At 63.8% G+C, this 11,398-nt stretch overlaps 1 protein-coding gene across 1 annotated transcript; it reads right to left on the minus strand.

Moving 5' to 3' along the window:
- Positions 1-2,666: 2,666 nt before the first annotated feature.
- Positions 2,667-4,726, minus strand: EMIHUDRAFT_445925 (hypothetical protein; the record flags this gene model as incomplete). Its single annotated transcript, XM_005765394.1, has 7 exons — positions 4,556-4,726; positions 4,245-4,394; positions 4,065-4,109; positions 3,878-3,988; positions 3,735-3,774; positions 3,448-3,527; positions 2,667-2,858 (listed from the first exon to the last, which is right to left on the minus strand). Coding segments are annotated over exons 1-7 (726 nt in total), but the record flags the coding sequence as incomplete, so codon positions are not given.
- Positions 4,727-11,398: the final 6,672 nt, after the last annotated feature.

An 11,398-nucleotide genomic window follows, 5' to 3' on the forward strand; every position in this document is an offset into this window, starting at 1 on the left:
CGGGGGGGCGTGCTGTACAGCTCTATGTCTACTGACGGAGAGGCGTCCGAGGGGGGGGCTAAGTGCACTCGCCACGATCTCGCCACGATCTCGCCACGACCTCGCCACGATCTCGCCACGACCTCGCCACGATCTCGCCACGACCTCGCCACGATCTCGCCACGATCTCGCCACGATCTCGCCACGATCTCGCCACGATCTCGCCACAATCTCGCCACGATCTCGCCACGACCTCGCCACGATCTCGCCACGCTCTCGCCACGATCTCGCCACGATCTCGCCACGATCTCGCCACGATCTCGCCACGATCTCGCCACGAGGGCTCCCCTGTGGCTCGAAGTGTGCTAGAGCCCCCCCGGGCGGAGGGAGGGAAGGCTCCTATCTACCGGGCACTAACGCACCCCTCGGCACAGCGCGCGGGGCGGCGGCAGCGGCGGCAGGCCCGCACACAGCAGCCGACGACTCGAGCGCCTTGCACGCCGCGGCGGCACACGCGCTCGCCTGGGGGAGAGGTGGGGAGAGACATGGGACATGGGGAGAGACATGGGGGAGATGTGCGGAGAGGTGCGGAGAGGTGGGGAGAGGTGGGGAGAGGTGGGGAGAGATGGGGAGGTGTGGGGAGGTGTGGGGAGATGTGGGGAGGTGTGGGGAGATGTGGGGAGATGTGGGGAGATGTAGAAAGTGTCGGGGGATGTGGGGGGGATGTGGGGGAGATGTGGGGAGATGTGGGGAGATGTGTGGTCATGTGGGGAGATGTGTGGTTACGTGGGGAGAGACAATTGGGAGATGTGGGCAGATGTGCGCTGGCACACGCGCTCGCCTCAGACGCGGCTCGCGCCGCCGCGATTGCATGCCGCGTCTCCTCGGCCGCAGCGGCCACGGCCACGGCAGCGGCGGCGGCGGTGGCGGTGGCGGCGTCGGGCTCGGCGGCGGAGGAGGCGGCGGCGGAGGAGGCGGCGGAGGCGGCGGCGGCGGGCGCAGCGGTGGCGGCGGTGGCGGCGCCGTTAGCGGGGGTGGCGGCGGCGTGGGCGGCGCCGTTGGTGGTAGCGGCGGCGGCAGTGGCGGCGGCTGCGGCGGCGGGGGAGGAGGAGAGGCGGAGCTGCGTGAGCAGCGACGTGACGAGCCTAATGGTATCGGGAGATCTGGGGAGATCTGGGGAGATCTGGGGAGATCTGGGGAGATCTGGGGAGATCTGGGGAGATCTGGGGAGATCTGGGGAGATCTGGGGAGATCTGGGGAGATCTGGGGAGACAGACCTAGTGGGAGCGACGTGGCGAGTCTGATTGGCGATCTCGAGATGGCCCGAGATTGTCCGAGATGACCCGAGATTGGGCGTGGGGGGAGCGTCGTGACGCACCGCCGCTCGGCAGCGAGCTCCTATTCACAGCTCTCTCTTCCGGTCCGCCAGACTTCGTGTTTTGCCTCCGCGCGGCGGCGGCACCTGCGACAGCGCGTCCACCCGCTGGCGGAGCAGCTCCGCACGAGCCTAGAGACAAGGAAGGCGCGTTGTCGCGCCGGGAACCAAGACTCGGCCATAGGCTCCCTGGAGGCTCCGCGCGCTCGGCTGGCTCTCGCTGCACCTCGGCTGCCTCTCGGCTGCATCTCGGCTGCATCTCGGCTGCACCTCGGCTGCATCTCGGCTGCATCTCGGCTGCATCTCGGCTGCCTCTCGGCTGCACCTCGGCTGCCTCTCGGCTGCACCTCGGCTGCATCTCGGCTGCATCTCGGCTGCATCTCGGCTGCATCTCGGCTGCAGCTCCGCGCGAGCCTGCTCCTGCCGCAGCCGATCCTCGAGCAACGACCTCGCCTTCTCTGCAGCCTCGACCTGCGCGTCCTCCTGGAGAAAAAGAAAGAGCGGCGTGAAAAAGACACCCGCGGAAGCCAAAGGCCTCTGCCCTGCGCGTCCTCCTAAAACAAAGAAAGAGCGGCGTGAAAAAGACACCCGCGGAAGCCAAAGGCCTCTCGGCCTGCGCGTCCTGCGCATCCGCTGCCGCCTCTGCCGCCCTCACCGCCTGCCGCAGCACCTCGGTCCGCGCGCGCAGCGCCGCCACCTTAGCATATGCCGGGGGCGCGTCGCCCTCGCTGTCGGGCGCCGCCGCCTTCGACACCGCCACCGCAGCTGCAGCGGCCTACGTGTGTCCCATACCCCCAGGGTATCGAATCCAGTGTGGGTTCAGTCCCGCGGGTGGTGCGGTAGCAACGGTGCGGCGAGGGCGATCCGACGCGCTCAACACACCACCCTCGGGGGCGGGGGAATGCGGTGTGGTGCGGCGTCTTCAGAGCACCGCAGGAGCACACGGGGTACGAATACAGCGAGCCACGGCGGACTACGCGCCAAATGCAGCCGAACACGTGGCCCCCTCGCGCGCTGATTGGAGCGCAAGACTGCGTCTTCCGCTTCATCGCGCAGCGGCCTCCAAGACTTCGCGAGGTCTAGGAAGTGTCTAGGAAGTGTCTAGGAAGTGTCTAGAAAGTGTCTAGGAAGTGTCTAGGAAGTGTCTAGGAAGTGTCTAGGAAGTGTCTAGGAAGTGTCTAGGAAGTGTCTAGGAAGCGACCTCCAAGACGTCGCGAGGCGGGGCCGCCCGAATCTCGCCGCCGCCGCCTCCTCCCTCCCCGCACGCCTCGCCTCCGCCGCCGCCGCAAGCGCCGCCGTTCGGCGCACCGGGGGGCGCACCGGGGGCGGCGGCGGCGGCGGCGGCGGCGGCGGCGGCGGCGGCGGCGGCGGCGGCGGCGGCGTCAGCGGCGTCGGCGTCGGCGGCGATGTCGGCGTCATCGGCGGCGGGCGTTGTGAGCGCCAGCTCTGCAGCAGAACCGCCGACCGCCCGCCCGGCCGGGGTGGGCAGCGGCGGGAGCACGGCCTACGTGACGAAGCCGCCGAGGTCGTGGCGGGAGGACGCTATGAGCACGCCATGAGCACGCCGAGGTCGTGGCGGGAGGACGGTACTTGCGCGGTGTATTCCGAGCGCCGCAGGACTGGGCGGGGTACGAATGCGGCGAGCACAGCTGACTATCTACATGCGGGCGGGGTCCAGCGGAATGGCGTGAGTCCTCTCGAGCGCTGGTCGGAGCACACGGATGCGCATTCCGCGTCTAGGGGCCCGCTGCTCCTGCTCACGAGATATGGGGAGATATGGGGAGATACGGGGAGATATTCCGCTTCCAGGGCCCGCTGCTCCCGCTCACGAGAGATGGGGAGATACGGGGGGAGATACGGGGAGACATTCCGCTTCTAGCAGCCCGAGATATGGGGAGATACGGGGGGAGATACGGGGGGAGATACGGGGAGATGTTCCGCTTCTAGCAGCCCGAGATATGGGGAGATACGGGGGGAGATACGGGGGGAGATATGGGGAGACATTCCGCTTCTAGCAGCCCGAGATATGGGGAGATACGGGGGGAGATACGGGGGGAGATATGGGGAGATATTCCGCTTCTAGTAGGCGCTGCCGAGTGCGGGTTCGTGCGAGCGTACTCGGTGGCTCGCGCCGGCAGCGCGAGGTACGCATCTCGCATTCCCTTCTCGACGCCTAGATTAATTAATTAATTATTAATTAAGGCAGCGCGAGGTACGCATCTCGCATTCCCTTCTCGACGCCTAGATTAATTAATTATTAATTAATTAAGGCAGCGCGAGGTACGCATCTCGCATTCCCTTCTCGACGCCTAAAGGAAGGAGCGGAGGAGTGGGCGACGAAGAACTGCGAGGCGCTGGCCTTGCGTCCCCGTCTCGACGCCCTTCTCCACCACGCCGGCGACACCAGGCAGCCGCGACACCTGTGGAGATGGTCCTGAGGTGTGTCGGAAGTGTCTCGGAGGTGTGTCGGAGGTGTCTCGGAGGTGTCTCGTGTCTCGGAGGTGTCTGCGGAGGTGTAGGCGCCTCGATGTGCACGCGCGAGCACACGTAGCACTGCGCGGGCGAGACCGGCTCCGCCCACTGCCGCGCGGTGATCTTGATTCGGTCCGAAAACACCGGCAGGATGGTCTCCACCTCCATCGCGTGCGCCTGAGTATGCAGTGGTGCGTCGCTAAGGATTGCTTCTTGCGCGCAGGATCGTCACGAACAACTCCATCGCGTGCGCCTCGTCCCAGACGTGCGTCCGCCAGCGCGCCTGCCGCCGTCTCCGCACCCTCAACTCCATGCGGGCGGAACGTTCTCGGAGGTGTCTCGGACGCGTCTCGGAACGTTCTCGGAGGTCTCTCGGAAGTGTCTCGGACGCGTCTCGGACGCGTCTCGGAGAGCGCGCCCGGACGAGAAAGGCGAACTCGGGGTCCTTGAGCATGCCGCGCAGCGCCTTTGGCACCGGGTTCTCGCGGAAGGTGAGCCGCACCTCCCGCTCCACGCACGGGTGGCCCTCCGCGTCAGCCTCCTCCTTGAGCCAGCAGAGCTGGAAGACCTGCGGCGCGCGTCGAGGCGCGAAGCGTGGGCGCGGACGCGGTGGACCAGCCTCGCCGGCCATGGCAGTGCGAGGCGGCGTGCGCGAGGGTGGCGCGGCGGAGGCGGCGAGTGGAGCAGCGGGGTGCAAAGCGGCAGCGAGCAGAGAGGCCGTCGGCGGGCCTGCTTGTCAAAGTCGGCGATGTACTGATCGTAGGAGAGGTCGGCGCGCAGCGCCCAGAACTGCTCCGCCGAGAGCTCGCACAAGTGACGCGTCTCAAAGTCACGCATCCGCGCTTGTGTGGCAGGGAGCGAACGTCGAAAGCTGGCCCGGGCGGCAGACGCCTGTGGCCTATGGTGCCGCGAAAAGAATTCAACAAAAAAGAACTCTCTCTCACCGACACAGGTTCGACACAGGTACCAAAAGGAGCACAGCAGACGGCAACCCCTTAGGCGCCGTCGAAGAGACCGGCCCACCTGGCCGGCCGCTCTTCCCCCCTCCCCTCGAAAGCGCGCTCAATCGCTCGCTCGTCGCACTCCACCCCCCGAGCCCACCTTGCCGCGCTGCGGGCCTCCCGCCGCCGGCCATCGCGGGACCGCCGCCCGCCGCCACCCCCCCCACTCCCCCGCGCCGCCCGCGCTGCCGCCGCCTCCGCGCGCTCTTCCGCCAGCAACCGCTCCCTCTGCGTCACCGCGATGGGCCCCAGGAACAGGTCCCGAGAGAGGCGCCAATTTTGAGGTTGCCCGAGACAGCCCGGAGATGGCCCCGCGTTGTAGCCCCGGTGCCGGCGCCTCACATCTCAGCATCAAGGGGCCGGTTCCGCCGCGCAGTCGAGCAGCAGGAGCTCGGGCGCAACTTTGTCGACAAACAGGTTGAGCAAAATTTCGCCGAAGAAGCGGCACCGGCTGCACGCCGGGATGAATCCGGACCGATCCCATTGTTCACAACCGCCGCGGCGAGCCGCCGCGGGCCCACAGAAGGGCTGGGAGCCGCGGCACTAGACCAAGCCGCCAGCGGGGCGAGAGTACCAGCCGACAACCTGCCGACATGGCAGTTGCGATGGCGCACACACACACACTCGCAGACGCAGTGCCATTGACAAATCTGTCACGAATTTATACCCCCACACGAGCAAATAGCAAAATCCGAATACCCGTACACGACTGCGAGCTCTGCCGTGCAAGCCTTCAGCTGGTGCCAAGACGTTTTACGGGAGCACTGCAGCAACCATGGGTTGTGCAAGCCTCGCGACGGCACCCATGGAGGCTTTACTCAAAGCTCTCGCAGTCACCGGGCTTGCCGCCGCGACAATCCCGTTCATCGTCCTCAGCTCGCGTACATGGCTGAGCCTCACTGCGGCGGCTGCTGCCGTCACAGGCGCCATCTACCAACAGCAGGTCCTCCACGTTCGTGAGGACGCGTGGACGCACATCGCAGTGGGCACGGGTGCTTTGAGGCTATCGTGGATCGCAGTGTCAGGCAACGGTGGGCCGCTGCGGGTGCACTGGGTCTACGGGGCGCTCGGTGCGGCCATCAACTTCATCATCTTCCTAGGTCTCACTATCAATCATGGCTACGCCCGGGTATATAACCAGATGCACGCCGTCATTGACCTCGGCCAAGTGGTCCTATTCATCTCGTTTGGAATGGAGAGTGCCGTCAGCAGCGCCTCACGCCACGGATTCTGCGACACGCGGCGAGCTCACCGCTGGCTCGCGTCCGCTGCACGCATACGTCCGCTGCACGATGCCGCGGCTCTCGTTGCGATTGCCTTAGCGACGATCAATCACCAGCACGACCGTCAGCCCATCGGAGTCTTCTTCCACGAAAAGGCGGGCTTCTTCGTAGCCGCCGCCGCCGCGCTCATCTTCACGTCATCGTGTGTGCATGGCCACCTACCGTGGCAGGCGCCGCTCTGTAAGATGATGCGGGCATTGTATGCGTTGTCGCTTGCGATGATCGGACTGCTGCTAATTCACATGGCGGTCTTTGTGTATGTCGAGCAAAGCTGCAGCGGCTTCCATCACATCATCTACGGCGACGAGGCGCGCGACGAAGTGGTCGCCACCGAGGTGTGCTCGCGTCGCTAGGGCCATCACGCCACTGCTTCCCCTCTACCTCCACTCCAACTCCCCCAACTCCACCCCAACTCCGCTCCACTCGGTGTAGGTGGGCTGGCTATACCTCCTCGTCGACCTCTACCTGAGTGCGCTGCTCGTCTGCGTCATGGAGGGCAATGTGACCGACGATGCACGGCGAGAGCACGGTCGCATCATCTTCATCGATGACGCCACAAACGAGGATGAAAGGCTTGCCAATCTCGGGGAGGAGCATCCTCCGCAGCCCATACGGTTGGCGGAAGAGGAGCAGGACCAGGTGGGACACACACCTCGATGGTAAGCTGCTCGGCCGGCGTCACGTGCTGTCGCTCGCTACAGGCTTACTAATAACTTAGTAAAGCGGCCGAGAGCGCTCAGTGGGTGACTCTCTCATCACCCAAACCATGCCATAGTTGCCACGGGCCGAGCGGCAGACGGCAAGTAGCTGAGACGTTAGCGGGAGAGCAAGATGAGCCTCAAGCTGACGAATGCGTGTGGGACTTGTGACCATGGCCAGTGACCGATCTGCAGAACGTCGAGGATGAGAGAGTGTCGCGGATTCGAGAGTGCCGCGAGATTTAGCCGAGATTTCCCGTTCGCGGAAAATTATGATATGATCTCCCCGTAACACTCCCGTCGGTGAAAGCGGTTCCATGAACTTTTCCCTGCCATACCCATAGCTGCTGTGAAATTCGGGGTCCGCCTGCTGATAGCTCGGATCAACACAAAAAAATTAGTAACGGATACTTTTTTGAGAGCGCCTTCGTTGTTAATAATAATACAAACACAGTGGTCCACCGTGTCGTAGTCACACCTGCCGTATCCACACACACGCACACGCCGCTCAGCACCGCTCGCCCGGGCCCCGCCCCGCCCCAGGCGGGAAAGAGATGAGGAGATGGGACAGCGAAGGAGACGCCCAACACGTATGGGAGGGTAAAGTTGTGCGTCACGCTGCCCGGCGTTTCTATTTTTTTTTGCGAGCGCCTTCGTTGTTAATAATAATACAGACGGATGGACCCTTGCTGTAGCCACACGACACGCACACACACTCACACCGCACCGCACCCCGCGCCCACGCCCCCCCCCCCCCCCCGCCTCGCCTGAGCTGGAAGGAGATGGGAAGATGGAACAGCCCGAGGGAGGAGCGGAACGAAAATACGTCTGGGAGGTTGAAGTCATGCACCACGCTGCCCGGCGTTTCTCACTTTCCGGGACAGCCCCGCCCTTGTGAGGCAGGAAAGTGGCGGCTACCCCGTACGGACTCTTTGCTACGACCCCCTCGCCGACTGCCCAGACTTCCCTTCCCCTTCTCCAACCCTGAGACGAGCCGACGAATGGTTGAGCCTCTGGCCTTGCGCGCCGGCCGCCCCTGCCCTCCGCTGCCCCTCACTGACACTTCTGACACACCCCCGACACGCACGTACAAGACAAACCCGGCGTTCTGCTCTCACAAGAAAAGAAAAAATGGGAAGGAGGAGACCAGCGGGGGAGACTCAGCTGCGCCTGCACATTTTTCACCGGATCACTTTGTCCTCTTATCTTTCCACCCTCCACAGGTTTTTGTGCTGAAACTGGGCTACCACCTTGTCGTATGGCTAATTCGAACAAAGCGCTGCCTCTGCCGCGGGACTGACGGGGGGAGGGTCGGCGGAAGGGCGTGCCGGCCTCGCAACGCGCAACCATTGATCCACTGCGCCGGACCTCTTGGCGTTCGATCTTGGCGTGAGGACCTCTCTCGGCGTGTGAGGACCTCTTCGCTGGTGTGAGTTCCTCGTGATTCAGTGGGCGGCTGTCCTGTGCTGGCTGGCCGTGCGCGGCACACGACACGATACCGGGATGGAGTCGTCCGCTAATGTGCCTCTCACGAGACTGGACAGACCCGGACTGGGAAGCGATGGAGATTGGGTCAGCTTAGTTTTGGTCTCGGTAATGACTAGTTCAATCATGCTTGTGTCTGTCTGTGTGTATGTGCGCACTGGTATCCCACGCACGACCGACGACACACCAACCAGCAGCTAGCACACCAGTCGACTCGCATCGGTTGCCTCCATTAATGGCTATTCTCACGTCCAGGCGCCACACCTGGCTCCAACATATGAAAAAACCCACTACAACTGTTGGCACATTTTTGTGGCAGCCGCCCCGTTGGCTGAGTGTCTTGTCTTGTGAGTGTCTTGGACCTCTTGGCCGGTGTGAGTTCCTCGTAAATCAGTGGGCGCGCTGTTCTGTGCTGGCTGGCCGTGTGCGGCACACGACACGATACGGGAGACGGAGTCGTCGTGCCTCTCAGACAGGACAAAACCGGAACTGGGAAGGATGATGGAGACTTGGGCACGGTCAGCTTACTTACGAATCATGATTGTCTGTGTGTATGTGCATGTGCAGCGTCGTACTGTGATAGATGCCAGTTTTCTCAACCGATGTGGCCGCGGAGGACCACCCACCACAGAAAACTGTGATAGATGCCAGTTTTCTGTGGTGGGTGCAAGCCCTGTAGTCCGTGCACTCACGAACTCAACTCCGGCCCCGACCTTTGTCTGTCCACCCTGCAGGCCGGCAAATACTTGTGGAGCCACCAGGTCTGGAGCATCCACGTGCACGACGCGCTCAACGTGACCTCTGACATCCGTTTTCAGCACTGGCACGTGGGACTTGGACGCTTCATCTTGCGCTCAGGGCTACTGGTCGCTCCGGGCTTAGCTGACGTCGGTGACGGGGCCTGCAGGGACCAGTCCTACCTACCGGACGCTCTGCTCTGGGGCTCTATGGTGGACTCCAGCCCAGCGGTGCCTCCCGACCATGCGTCTCCATTCTCTGGGCGGTTTGCCGCCATGGCTGGCGCCTGCCCTGCTGCACACACGAGCCAAGGGCCGTTGGCGTGCTGTGGTCGAGTCAGACGACGATGCGGTGGCAGCCAAGCTCAGCACAATCGCGTGTGCTTTGGCACGTGGCAAGCGATTCAGCTAGCCATCGGGACGCTCAACAGGACGGCTCTCCTGCAGGACCCCTTTATGCGCGACACGATGGAGCACGAATCGCACCAAAAGTTCCTTGCCCCGGTGTGAGAGACTCGGAGGAGCTCAGGTAGATCTAGAGGGAGAGGAGCCGTCTAACTCGTGTCATTTGCGCGGCGGACGATGATCACTGCGCACCACAGTCGGGTCGCCCAGCGTGTGCACGCACGCGTGCAGCCGTCGGAAACTTGGCCGTGTTACGCAACACTTTTACCATGGTATGAGTCAACGCCCGAACTCGTCGAGATATCTCTCAAAATCGGCTCACTTTTAAATTTACCAGAGAAAGATAGCGCGACGCCGACCGCTGTGGGCCTGCTACACCAAGGGCTACAGCCCCAGCCAGCCCCGTCAGCCACCCCTCGCCCGCCACCGACCCTGAAGCCGCACCCGTCGCAACCCTCGCCGTGCCCCCCGAGTTCGAACGATATGGACATATGGTCCGAGTACGTCGTGCCGAGCGAGCAGGCGAGGGAGATCGGAGACGATCGGGGAGCGCGATGCGTAATTGCCCTCGATGTTGACCCTCCCCCACTACCCCTCTCCCCGGATGACGCCGCTCTCGCATCTGCTATGCCTATGGTCTCTCTCTCTCTCTCTCGATACACAACACGCTCGCCGACTTGGCAACAAGGGTTTACTCCATCGCGCTAGGCGACGAACCTGCCCCCGCCCTCGGGGCGGGGCCCCCCGCCCCCCCGGGGGCCCTTTGGGGCCCCTCCAGGGGGCGACCCCTCCGGAAAGGCTGGCCCCTTGTTCCCCGTGCCGGTTCTCCCCTGCCAACCAACCCCGCCGGCAGCGCGAGCTGCCGGCCATATTGAGCCCCCGGTTGATGGGAAGGCGAAACACAGTCCGACCAACGACTGGGACACCAACGCGGAGAAAGATATGGGTGGACACAGGACGGGCGATGACGGTCACACAGGAGCGACACACAGAACCACAAGACAAGACACTCAGCCAACGGGGCGGCGCCACAAATCCTGAGCTGTATGTATGTATGTAGAAAGATGAACAACACTCAGGCTCGGACTAGCCATTCTCAAAAAAGCGGGGGGCGGGGAAACACGATTCCAGAAATGGTTGTGTCCCCGCTCCTCGCTCGCCCGGGCGGAGGGCATGGCCGCGGAGGAGGCGAGTACGCGCTGCCAGGCCTTCCGCGGACAGCCTCTTGGCCAGACTGAGGGTCGGCTTTGTGTGGCGTGGCCCGTGCGCTGCGCTGCACAAAGCTGCGTAAACTGTGGGAGCATCCTGTGCTTCCTTTGAGAAGTGCGCACCTCCTGCAGCTGGAGGAAGGCCGTGCCGCCGCTCGTCTGCTCCGTGGACAGGGCGGGGAGGCGGTGCCGCAGCGCCGCAGCGTCCGCTGCACGCCGGTGCAGCACTCTGCTGCCTGGTGGGCAGCATGCTGGTGCTGTGCGCGACGTTTTCGAGGCTGCAGTGGCGCTGCACCGCAAGCCACGGCGAGTGGCACGCAGCATGCGCGGCGCCGTGCTTGGCCCGGACAGCGCCAGAGAGTGCCCTCGATGGGCCAGCCTGCGCGGCGCGAGCGCCGCACAAGCTGACGCATCGTCTGCCATTCTCTGGTCGACGGCGGTCAATCTCACGATTGTCGATCAAAACCGGCGGGCTTTGTGACGCCGTTTACGCAATCGTTTTTTGGCTTCGCTTTCTCTTTTGCTTGTTTTTATTTCGTTTTTTCTTTTACGAAGCGACGGAGGCGGGGCGGGCGGGCGCTAACTACGGGCAACTACATGTCGAAGGTTCGAGGTCGACTACTCGCCGCCTGGGTCGTTTGGGGCGCGCGGCTCCGTCGAGGACCGGGCGCGCCCCTTTCCCGGCGCGGCGTAGGTCCCACTCTGACGTATAGAGGGGAGGCACGGACAACGGCCCAATTCATCAATTCCACTCA

This window comes from Emiliania huxleyi (genome assembly GCF_000372725.1).
Source record: "Emiliania huxleyi CCMP1516 unplaced genomic scaffold EMIHUscaffold_554, whole genome shotgun sequence".
In the NCBI taxonomy this organism is placed as follows: domain Eukaryota; phylum Haptophyta; order Isochrysidales; family Noelaerhabdaceae; genus Emiliania; species Emiliania huxleyi.